The sequence below is a fragment of the Heloderma suspectum genome, chromosome 2, assembly GCF_057233095.1.
Source record: "Heloderma suspectum isolate Gila_16-S chromosome 2, 16-S_ref, whole genome shotgun sequence".
Taxonomy (NCBI): Eukaryota; Metazoa; Chordata; class Lepidosauria; order Squamata; family Helodermatidae; genus Heloderma; species Heloderma suspectum.
Genome location: NC_139459.1, coordinates 154,596,559 through 154,609,238, shown reverse-complemented (window position 1 = coordinate 154,609,238; position 12,680 = coordinate 154,596,559). Strand labels below are relative to the sequence as shown.

The following is a 12,680-nucleotide window of genomic DNA, read 5'->3' as shown; positions in this document are numbered from 1 at the left end:
AAAGATGAGACCTAGAGAAACCAACCAATCTGGATAGAGCAATACATCTGGTCTTAGATGGGGTTGCATTCCCCCTGAAGGACCAAGGGCACAGTTTGGGAGTGCTTCTGGACTCAGTGCCAACTGGAAAAGCCCAAGTGGCAGCAGTGGCCAGGAGTACTTTGACCAGCTTAGCTTGGTACACCACTTGAGACCCTATCTGGAGAGGGAGGATCATGCCTTGGTTATTTATACTCTGGTGACATCCAGGCTGGACTACTGTAACATGATGGACTCATACAGATGATCAGCGGGGGAAACAACACAGTGTCGGTTGTTTCCCCTGCCCCAGTGCACACTGGTTGCGCGACTGTTGTTGTTGTTGTTGTTCAGTCGTTCAGTTGTGTCCGACTCTTCGTGACCGCATGGACCATAGCACGCCAGGCCTTCCTGTCCTGCACTCTGTCCCGGAGTGTGTTCAAGTTCATATTCATTGCATCGGTGATGCTATCTAGCCATCTCATCCTCTGTCGTCCCCTTCTCCTTTTGCCTTCAGTCTTTCCCAGCATCAGGGTCTTTTCCAGAGAGTTTTCTCTTCGCATTAGGTGGCCAAAATATTTGAGCTTCAGCTTCAGCATCTGTCCTTCCAATGAGCACTCAGGGTTGATTTCCTTTAGGATTGACTGATTTGACCTCCTTGCATTCCAGGGGACTTGTAAGAGTCTTCTCCAGCACCACAGTTCGAAAGCATCAATTCTTCGGCACTCAGCCTTCCTTATAGTCCAGCTCTCACAGCCATACATTACTACTGGGAAAACCACAGCTTTGATTAGACGGACCTTTGTCAGCAAGGTGATGTCTCTGCTTCTTACTATGCTGTCTAGGTTTGCCATAGCTTTCCTCCCAAGGAGCAAGTGTCTTTTAATTTCATGGCTACAGTCACCGTCTGCGGTGATCTTGGAGCCCAAGAAAGTAAAATCTGTCACTGCTTCCATTTCTTCCCCTTCTATATGCCAGGAAGTGATGGGGCCAGATGCCATGATCTTCGTTTTGTTAATGTTGAGTTTCAAACCAGCTTTTGCACTCTCCTCTTTCACCCTCAACAAGAAGCTCTTGAGATCCTCTTCGCTTTCTGCCATTAGGGTGGTATCGTCTGCATATCGGAGGTTGTTGATAATTCTCCCGGCAATCTTAATTCTGACCTGTGATTCATCCAACCCGGCGTTTCTCATGATGTACTCTGCATATAAGTTAAATAAGCAGGGTGACAACATGCAGCCTTGTCGTACTCCTTTCCCAATTTTGAACCACTCGGTTGTTCCATGTCTGGTTCTTACTGTTGCTTCTTAACCCTCGTACAGGTTTCTCAGGAAACAGGTAAGGTGGTCTGGTACTCCCATCACTTTAAGAATTTGCCACAGTTTGTTGTGATCCACACAATCAAAGGCTTTAGCGTAGTCAATGAAGCCGAAATAGACGTTTTTCTGGAATTCTCTTGCTTTCTCCATGATCCAGCGAACATTGGCGATTTGATCTCTAGTTCCTCTGCCTCTTCGAAACCCAGCTTGTACTTCCGGTAGTTCTCGGTTCGCATACTGCTGAAGCCTAGCTTGTATGATTTTGAGCATCACCTTGCTGGCATGTGAAATGAGCGCAATTGTGCGGAAGTTTGAACACTCTTTGGCGTTGCCCTTCTTTGGAATTGGAATGTAAACTGACCTTTTCCAGTCTTGCGGCCATTGTTGAGTGTTCCAAATTTGTTGGCATATTGAATGCAGCACTATTGAATGCGCGACTGGGATTACCCTAATTACCTGTGCCATGCCGCGGGTTGCCATGTCATCCAAACCTGGAGTGTGGCACGAGTGTAGTACATTTTCACCCACCCTACAAACCATACTGCAAGGTGTGGGTTGTAGGGTGGGTGACAATGCATTACACTTGCCCTGTGCACCAGGTTCGGAAGACATTGCAACATGGCACAGGTAATTAGGGTAATCCCAGTCATGCAACCAGCACATGCGGGGGAAATGACCAACGCTGTGTTGTTTCCCCTGCTGATTGTCCGAACCCAGACAATGACTGGGTTCACATGACATGCCAAGCCATCTGACATAACAACCCATGGTGGGTTAGCATGTCATCTGAACCTGGATGGCTTTCCTCAGGGTGGGTTGTTTTTCAGAAACACATGGGCTGTTCTCAGGGTTGTTTTACCCATGATGAGTTTGCAAGTCATCTGAACCCGGACTGCCAACCCATCGTGGGTAAAGGGCATCAGGCAGGAGCCGCTTGGCAAGAGTGGCAGAAACCCCTGTTGCTCTTCTGAAGTGGGGCTGTGATCGCTGTTTGTGATCGCAGCCGAGGCAGTGCAAGTGCCCCTTAGAATCACAGAATAGTAGGGTTGGGAGGGGCCTACAAGGCCATCGAGTCCAACCCCCTGCTCAATGCAGGAATTCAAGTCAGAGCATCCCTGACAGATGGCTGTCCAGCCTCGTCTTGAAGGCCTCCAGTGAGGGAGAGCCCACCACCTCCCTAGGTAATTGGTTCCACTGTCGTATTGCTCTGACAGTCAGGAAGTTTTTCCGGATGTTTAGCTGGAATCTGGCTTCCTGTCACTTGAGCCCATTATTCCGTGCCTTGCTTTCTGGGATGATTGAGAAGAAATCCTGGCCATCTTCTCTGGGACAACCTTTCAAGTACTTGAAGAGCGCTATCATATAGGGGAGAAGACTCCCCTCAGTCTTCTCTTCTCAAGGCTAAACATGCCTAGTTCTTTCAGTCTCTCTTCATAGGGCTTTGTTTCCAGTCCCCTGATCATCTCTGTTGCCCTCCTCTCAGCCCTCTCCAGTTCTGCATCCTTCTTAAAGTGTGATGCCTAGAACTGGACACAGTACTCCAGATGAGGCCTAACCAGTGCTGAAAAGAGGGGAACTAGTACTTCCTGGGATTTGGAAGCTATGGTTCTATTAATGCAGCCCAAAAGAGCATTTGCCTTTTTGGCAGCCACATCACATTGTTGGCTCATATTCAGCTTGTGATCTACAACAATTCCAAGATCCTTGTCAGCGACAGCCCCTCCAACGGTGACCAAATGACACTTTGGAGGGGCTATTATTGCCCTCCTGCATCCTGCTGATCCCCCCCCCATCCCCACTTTGACCACGATCCCAATCACACTCAGAGCCCTTTTTAAATGTATTTTTTCATTTTTTTGTGCAAAAACAGGGGCCAGGAATTGTGTTACGGGGTTGTTGGGGTTTTTTGCATTTTCTCAGCCCCATGGAATAGGCACAAATAGCCCCCTTAACATTTTTTGTTTAAAAAATCAGCTATTCGCAGTTGCACACTTGCGCAACTGCGGCTATTCAAAATATAGAGGCTTGCCTTGGTTGGCACCTTATATGTTGCAGTTGTCAAACATACAAGGTAACAGTCAAGGCTACACTGTATACAGGCTGTTTTGACAGCCCTGCACAGTTGACAGGTGGGGAAATACGGTGTAAATCACCCCGTTAGCAGGGTTATCCCAAGGGTTCAGTGGGTTGCCCAGACCCTTGTGGGTGCCCTGCTAAGAATCCCCACTTGCCCGTTATCTTGACAGTTACCTTGCAAGTGCACAGCTGTGAATGACTGATTAAAAATAAAATAAGGGGGGGGGCATTTGCACACATTTCATGGGGCTGGGAAAATGCGAAAAAAAATTCCTGGCCCCATCTTTATACGAAAAATAATTAAAAGGACTTTGACCAAGATCAGGATCGTGATCAGAGCAGGGACAGGGGACTTGGTGGCAGAAAAGATGGGTTCTACTGCCAAGTCCCCTGGGATGCTGGGCAGAGCAGGCTGGAGGATCGAGGTGGGAAACAACCCACGCCATCCTCGATCATCTGTTGGGTCCACCAACCACACACTGTGAATTGTTAGCAAAGTAACCCACAGTGCATGTAGCTTCTCACTCATGATGGGTTGGCGTGTCATGTAAACACACTCATTCTATGTATGGCTGCCTTTGAAGATGGTTCAGAAACTTCAGCTAGTGCAGAATGCAGGTGCCAGGTATTAGTGAGCAATGGGTTGTCTGCTCATGTGACACCAATTCTGTGCCAGCTACACTGGTTGCCAGTTCATTTCTAAGTCCAATTTAACCTACTGCTTTTAAACTTTAAATGCTTAAATGGTTTGGGCCCAAGTTATAGGAAGGACTGCCTTCTCCAGTACCAGCCTGCTCGCACTCTGGGGTCACCAAGAGAGACTGTTGTCACCTGCCTGCCACAAACAGTCAGTACAAGGGAAAGGGCCTTTTCAGTGGTGGCCCTATGCCTCTGGAATCAGCTTCCATTAGGGGTTTGTCAGGCCCCTTCTTTGAAGGTCTTCAGGAAGGCTCTGAAGTCCCACCTGTTTTTGCTGTCCTTTCCATAGTACTTGGGCTGCAGCTTTTACTGGTGGTATCTGCTTTTATAGATTTTTACAGAACATTAAATTTTATTGGATTTGTTTTGCACTGTTCTTTTTAATTGTTTTTATCTTATATGCAGCTTTGGGAGGGTTTTACCCTTAAAGACAGCATAAAAATATTTTAAAATAAACAAACTGGAATAGGATATTACTGATGCCCACATTCTTCTGATGGGAAGGTCAGGGGTTGTTACTGGTGATTCCTCCTCAGTCTCCTCTTGCCTCTTTCTGATCTCAAAGGATACCCCCAATTCTTGAATTTGGTCAAACATCTAGTAGCTCAGGAAATGAACTAAGCCACCTCAGCTTCTCCAGTAGACTCTCCTTTAATTCTAGGTCAGCTTCCTGCTCCCTCAGACACAAGCCTCACAGGCTGCAGGCTCCTAAGCAGCCCACTCACTGATGATGGGATCAGATGTCACAATTCTGATCTCCCTCAAGCTGAAACAGCACTCAAGGGTGATGGTCTAGGACAGCCTTAGGGAGTCTTTTCCTGCTAAATGAGTAGCTTCTGCTAACACACTGAGGGAGGAAGGAGTCAAGGTGGAGCCTTTCCCTACAGAGATTTATCTTAGACTTCTTATGGAGGTTGTATTATACATTGCAACTTCCCGCAGGTGCACAATTCCTCCTTCCCTTTCCGGGCTTCTGAAAAGTTGCTCTGAAGAGTTAGAAGCAAAGTAAGAGGTGGCACAGGGACTTGTAGGGTGAATGGGACATCAACAAAAATCTTATTCCCCCCACCCTCCAGTGGAGGCCTCTTCCAGGCTGCAAAGTCCTTCCATTCACAGAAGGGATGCTCTGGGTCCAACCTCAGGTTCACTGCACACTGTTATAGGATGCCAGCATTGTATACTGGTAAGACGGCAGTGGCACAAATGTTGTGGCTGCTCCAGACCTCATTCCCTCCTCTGTGTCAACCTGTGTTTGTTTATATGGGGGGTCATGCATTTGTTCTGTCTTGATTAGTATGAATGGGTATATCACTAGGTTTTGCTGAGAAGTGTTGCCTGATTAGAATTTGAGAGCGACAGAAAAAATGTTAATGTTCCTTTAACATGGAAATACAGAGTTCGAGACAAGTGCTTGGCACATGAGTGTGTTGAAAGAGATTGAATTTAGAGGCAGAAGGCAGAACTGCATGTTCGGCATAGTTCTATGATTTTTTTAGTTTTTCAAAATGCAGCCAATGAGGCTGTAATTTGAAGGGGGAGATTGGTGTAGAGGAGACTGGTATTTTCCAGCAGATTTTCCCACTGAAAATTATCCCTACCAAGTTTCTTTTACTACTGTAGCAGCCATATCGGGGGTCAGACTAAGTAGCCTCATGCAGTCTCATGCTTCATGTTCTTGCTGAGCTCTTGCTCTCTGAAATATATGTTTGTAAGCTGACAAGACACAGGAATTTCTTATCTTGTCAACAAAGGCTAAGGCGTTGGTGGTATAGTGGTAAGTATCCCCGCCTGTCACGCGGGAGACCAGGACTCGATTCCCCGACGGGGAGCCATAAATGGTGCTGTGACTTGGATGTGGCAGGCGCTGAGACAGAGAGGTGGCAGTTGCCTGCTCTTAATCGCGCACCGGGAGGGAGGGCTCGGCGCATGCCTCCCTTTCTTGGCGCCACCGACCTTTTTGTCGGGTGAACGGGAGAAAGCCTGCGCCGGGACCGCCCAAACGGCTGTGAGCGGCAAGAGAACCTTGGGAAGCGGAGGAAGGAACTTGAGCCCTGCCATACTGCAGCTGCAATTGAGTTGAAACCCACATTGGAAGCCTTCAGGAGAAAGGCAAGTATATGGAATAAAAAGAGGGCCCCGCCTTCAGGAGAAAGGCCACTGGGCAGAAAAAAAGAGGGCCCCGCCTTATGAAGAAGGTCAGTGTTAGTATACGTATACAAAAAGAGACCCACCCGATTGGGGGTGGAAGGGGGGACTTGATCACTCCCCCGAGCAGGCACTAATACTCAGCAAGGCGCTGAGGAAACTGCTTCGCTCTAGTGGAAAAGTGGGTGGCAGGGACATATGAATGAAGTGGTGAAATTGATGATTGTGTGAGTGGCTACTGCGGTTTCTGTTGCGTACCGTTGACCGTCCGGGTGCCCAGGCCAGTAGCGAAGTGCGTGGTGTGAAATTCCTTTTGTGTCGGCCAGTGAGACCCCTTACTCGCTGACCAATCCCCTTCCCTCTTTGTGTCCGTCTTCATCTTAGGAGGGAGGCTATGGGAGGTGGAGGAAGCAAGACTTGCACCCCCTTGAGATGTATGTTAAAAAAGAAGGAAAAAGATTTTTTTTTAAAAGGATTCAGAATAGAGAGAGGAAACAGCAAAAAGCTCAAGGTCGAGCTGAGAAAAAAAAAAAAGAACAAGATCTGAGGCTGTTAATTAGAGAAATGTTGCAAGACAGCCCAGCTTTTAACGAAGCGTGGGAGTGTGAGGCCGAAGAAGTAGCTGTTAGCCTAGTGCGCTGGGAGGGGAGCAGGAGAATTGCCCACAACGTTCTGAGTTGTGCAACATCATCACCTCGCCTAATTGAGATAAAATCCCTAAGGAATAGAAACTGAAAATGAAGACCCAGAAGATGAAAGCACAAAATGGAGAATAAAAGTGAAGAATCAGCCCCCAGGGCACAGGCTAGACCCCTCTTTGAGTGAAAAGTGTGCCATAAGACTGTCCCAAGGCAGAATGAAGTGGAAAGACCACGATGAAGATCTCTGTCAAGGTAGCCGTGTTTAGTTTTGAACTGTCCTAGAATTTCATAGAGCCTGTAGACCATCAGCTATATGATTTCTGAAGAGCGTAACCGTTAAGCTTTTGCCGTGGGATTCCCTGCAATGAAGAAATCTCACTAATTTAAGTGTCCAGTGTTGGACTGCCTCAGTGTGTGTGCTGAAGAGACTGAGAAACCAGACAGCATGTTCCTGGCCAAGCCAAAATCACGCTACTACCATGCTCCTGGAAGCTGCAATAAACTGTGTAAGCTGGGAGACCCAACCTGATTGAGAAGAAAAGAAGATATAGGAGTAACTGTCTTAAAAAACAGTGAAATCTGTGTAGCTGGCTAGCTGACGCTGTCAGTGATGTTACAACTTTAAATTAAGACTGTTTTCCTGTTTGAGACCCCAGCGAAGAAAGCTGACCTGAGTTATTTGTTGCCCATGCCAAAGCAAAAATTTAGCTGCCCTGTACCTCATCGTGTCCTGTTTTGAGCTTGGGATTTACAAATACAAACAAACTGAGAACCTTGCCTTTGAAGTCCTGCAAATCACCCCACCGCCTCCCCGAAGAAGATTAATGGCTGCCTGAAAAATGCAAGTATAAGGCGATGCCCATCACCCCCCAGCGTCCTGAGTTTCAGCATTTTGCTTTCATGTACCAAGTTGAAGGGGAAGAGAAGAAAAGAGGGGTGTGTGTGTGTGATATTGTAAATCCCTGGCTAGCTTGTCTAGTGATAGATAGCCCCGACAGCTTTCCCCCCCTAATTGCTGGATCTGCTCCATCAAGCCTTACCATGCAAAAAGTGTTTTCCATTCATTGTGTTAAATTGAAAAAAGTTTGTTTTGTATATTTTATGATTTCTTAAATATCATAAAATATATGTAATATTTGCAGATTAGTGTTAGCTGCAACTCCAAATGATACTGAGTGTGGTTCCCAATGGATGACAAGAGAAAAGACAAAGACAAGTAGAGAAAGACAGAGGCAAGTAGAAAAGACAGAGAAATAGAGAAAGTGGCAGACAGATAGAGAAGGGGGGGAAAAAAAAGAAGAAAGAGAAGGCAAGAGGCAAAGAAAAAAAACATTTGTAAAGAAGAAGCATGGCCATAGTTGCCCCCAGGGTGAATTAGAAGCAGCTGATTATGCCTGGAGCTTATTACCTGGGGTAAAGTAGCCACAATAATGTAATCGTTCTTTAAGATGAAGAAAATGTAACTAGAAGGAGAAGAAGAGCCTATCCCAAATGTGCGTCATTGGGACTAGTGTAGGGCAGAAAGGTTTAAGTAAGTGAGTTTAACTTGAAAAAGACAAATGAAGAGACAAGGCTGGTGCATGGAGCAGAAAGTTTTATATAAAAAGTTTGAAACATGATCTGCAATACAGGAAGATCAGCAAGAAAAAGAAAGCAAAAGAAAGAGAGAGAGATTTCTCTTCCCATACTAATGAATGAAAGTGTTATCAAGCACTTTGCCTGGGAAGCGAAGTTTGTTTACAGGAAGCTGTGCCTGAGAACCAAACACTTCTAGCCTATGCTGAAAATGTTTGCTAGTGTTGTGCTGCCTCATGGGTAACATGTATGGTATAAAACCCATTTAGCCCGATAGCTCGTGGTTCAGAGAAGCTGTCTGATCCAACCATTAGGTACGCCTGTGTGCTGTAAGTTACCCAATAAAGTCTCCTTGTAAGTAACCCCCCCCCCCCCGCTGGAATCCCAAAACACAAGCGGGGCTAGAGCGCCTCACCCAGTATCAAACCCTGCTGTTAGAAGCCATGAAGGCAGGTATGAAGAAGTCAGTTAATATGACCAAAGTGTCTAAAGTGCTGCAAGGTGCCACCGAGGCCCTAGAGCGTACTTGAAGCGTCTTTTAGATGCCTATCGCCAGTATACCCCCCTCGACCCAGAGGCCCAAGAAGACGTGGACAAGAAAATAGAAAAAGACCCAGCAGAGGCAGAGGCACAGTGTGCCCAGTGTGGACAAGATAGACATTGGTGGCATGAATGCCACCAATAAATGAAATAAATGAAATACACAAAGGAGAAAACCAAAGGAGCCAGAACGGGCGAGAGAGAAGACAGCTTGAGAGGGGCCGTGACATTGACTTCATGATTGACACTGGAGTGGCATCAAGAGCAAGCAAACGCTAGCCATAAACAAGAAGTCCAAACACTGGGCAAAGTTCTTCAAGCCCAGCGTCGCTTTGTCTTAGAAAATAAGCCCTCAATTCCCATCACAGAAGTTCATCATTTCCAACCAAGAGATGAAGTATGGGTTAAAGAGTGGAAAAATGACCCTTTAACTCCCAAGTGGAGAAGACCAAAAACTGTCTTACTTTCCACCCCCGCAGCTGTAAAAGTAGCTGGAGTTAAACCCTGGATACATTGGACACGAGTCAAAAAAGCAAAAGGGAAAGTGGACTGTAGCTGAAAATCCTTTAAAAATTATTCTGAAAAAGCAGTAAGAAGACTCAGGCTAGACTCAGGCTGTGGGTACACCGGGAGACTGTCCACCCTGCGTACGGTCAGACCTGCAACTGGAGAATTGAAGAAGGGGACTAGACCCTACTGCAGCTTACCAGGTAAATAGCTGCCCAGCGTATGGTCAGATCCCAAAGAAGATCAAACATGCGTGTTGTAGTGTTAGTAGTGTTGCATTGTGTTTCCTTAATACGGTGCGAAAAAAGGGGGTCTGCCCCTGGAGGGAGAAGTTTGTCCCCGCGATTCGCTGATAATTACTGGCTTCACTTAGCTAACATCACTGGAGTAAAGCATTTTTGTTTGCCAAGAGATATACCTGCAAACAGGTTTTTTTTATCTTTTTCTCCTCCATCATTTAATTTGACTAATAATAGTAATGCTGTAGATGTTCGAATCAATAATCTGCATGCATAATATAGTAGCTAACATAACAATGGGACAAAACAATTAGCTAAATTGGTTAACCCCTTGGCTTCCAGATCTTAGCTGGCTTAAGGCATTGTTCATCCTAATTCTACCAGTGTTGTTCATAAAGATACTGTTATGCCTTTGCATTCCTTGTCTTATGCGCTGTTTAACCAATCTGTTTTATGTCTCAGCTAGTAAAACTGCCGCCCTCTATGCTCTAATAGCTCAACAAGATATTAAGTAAGAGGGTTGCTATAAGAGTCCTGTGTTATGCTTCGCAAACCAGAATGTCTATTTGCGTAATAAAATGCTATAATTGTAATGAAATTATGCATTTAAGGGGGGAATGTAGCAGCCATATCAGGGGTCAGACTAAGTAGCCTCATGCAGTCTCATGCTTCATGTTCTTGCTGAGCTCTTGCTCTCTGAAATATATGTTTGTAAGCTGACGAGACACAGGAATTTCTTATCTTGTCAACAAAGGCTAAGGTCATAGAATTGTATATCATGTTCTCTGCTGTTCTCTGCTTATCATGGCTACCCTATAACCCATTTCTTGTATTATAAACAATGGTGCTAGGAGAAGAAATGTTGAGGACTGCAACCCCACATGGGAGGGAGAGGAGGAGCCGTTTCCTATGTGTCACAATATCTATAAAAACAATGTGCTGATGTAAATCGGGGCTTCTGGCTCTTTGGAAGTGATTCCAGCCTTAAGCCCGTGCGATAAATAAACTCTTTTTCCTTCACTCCGTGGTCTCTCTGACACTGAGTTCTGCAACACTACGGCTGTGGAAAAGATAGGAAAAGCAGTTGCAGTCTTTATTTATTTACTAGGATTTATGAACTGCTTACATTAAAAAAAAAAATTCTGAGCAATGTACAAAGAATACAATATAAACCCAGAAAAGTTAGTGCCTGTCTATAGTTTTTACTGGTAGAGAGTTCCAGAGAGTGGGTGCTATGATGCGAAAGGCCCTATTCCAAGCTGAAATCTTAGGGACTACCAGGATGGTATCTCATGATGAGCACAGCAACTGAACAGGCAGGTAGGGGTGAGATGATCTTTTAAGGATCCCAAGTTGTTTAGGGCTATGTAAACAAGTACCAAAACCTTAAAGTCTCCTCCCCACCATCTTGATCTGATGAGGGGTTGTGGATCTGATGCTTTGCAGGTGTGCCTCTTTGCCTCCATTTATTCTATATGTGTATATTTGGAAATAGTAATATGGGCTCTAAGGCACCTTAAATCTCCAGTGCTCTCTCATGGAAAGGAATCTAGATCCGTTAGTGCTGCTCCTGAATCTTCTCAGTGCTTAGGGAAGTAGAAAAGGAAGCATGCAGAAAATGTTGCATGCCAAGGCAGCATACATGATCCTTCTCCTCTCCATTTTATCCTCACCACCACCTTGTGAGGTAGGTTAGGCTGAGAGTCAGTGACTGGCCCAAAGTCATGTCATCCCTCTTGGCTACTTCCAGTGGACAGGCATATAATCTATAACCTGCTAGTCTATCACTCTGCCATCATGTAAATTAGCAGATTTCTGACAGCTGACACATTTTATTTGTTATTAAACCCAATGTATAACTGCCTTCTCCAAACCAACCATGGAAATGCTTTACCTGTTGTGGAGAGATCTGGGGAGATTTCACCATGGATTGAAGAACAAACCGATGAGTTAGAGTGGAAATCTCCAGAATGCTTGCTTCTGACCAAGTGGTCTTGAACTTCTGTGGAAATATAATAGTTATTTTGACAAAGCAACAGCATACATTCTACACACATAGAGCAAAATCCTCCAAGTACTCCAATGCACAGCCCATTGAAATTAATGGGAGCTATGCACAACAGCTTGCTCCTTGAATAGATAATTTCAATAGGATGTGTGCAAAAGGACATCTTGGAGATTTTGCCCATTGCTAACAAGCATCCTAATTGAAGATCATAATTTCAATTAAAATATTCAGGGTCTTTTCCTGTGTACCACATATGATGGTCTACATAGCTCAGCAATGGAGCACATGTTTTGCATGCAGAAGGTGCATAGAGGCTAAGCTATTCCTGTGCAGGAATGACCGTGTCTTACCTGCTGGAGCTGGTAAAAGGCACTTGTAGTCACTGACGTCACCTGTGCCCTCCAGTGATAGCATGGGATTAGTGAGTACTCCTACAGCACCCCAAACACCTGTTCCTTCAGCAGGAGTGCAACCCCATCTAGAACAGGCAACTGACCCATTTCCCAGACACAGGAGCCACTCACCAACAGTTCCTCTGTCTTGTCAGGATTCAGACTCAGTTTATTGGCCCTCACCCAACCCACCACTGCATCCAGGCACCAGTCCAAGGCTTGCATAGACTCCCGATTCAGATGTTGCAGAGAAATAGAGCACCTTACTCCAAATCCCCTAATGATTGCAGCTTCAAATAGTTGTTAAACAGCTTTGGGGATAATGCTGCATCCCACAGCCTAAACATCAGGGGGCTGATGAGTACTTCCCCAAAACTATTCTCAGAGACTGACCCTGAAGATAGGACCAGAACAACCCAAGAACAGTACCTCCAATAACTATTTCATGAAGTTGGTCCAGGGGGATATGATGGTCAATGGTATCAAAGATCTTTGGTACAGTCTCTGGCGCTAGCTTAGGG

The 12,680-nt window shown here is 45.6% G+C and overlaps 1 protein-coding gene across 1 annotated transcript in view; it reads right to left on the bottom strand.

The window, feature by feature from the left end:
- SPAG17 (sperm associated antigen 17) overlaps window positions 1-12,680 on the bottom strand; it is a 265,350-nt gene that overhangs the window by 26,575 nt on the left and 226,095 nt on the right. The window contains exon 42 of the mRNA XM_084835270.1: window positions 11,654-11,761. Coding sequence (XP_084691396.1) covers window positions 11,654-11,761 — 108 coding nt within the window. The remainder of the gene's footprint in view (window positions 1-11,653; window positions 11,762-12,680) is intronic.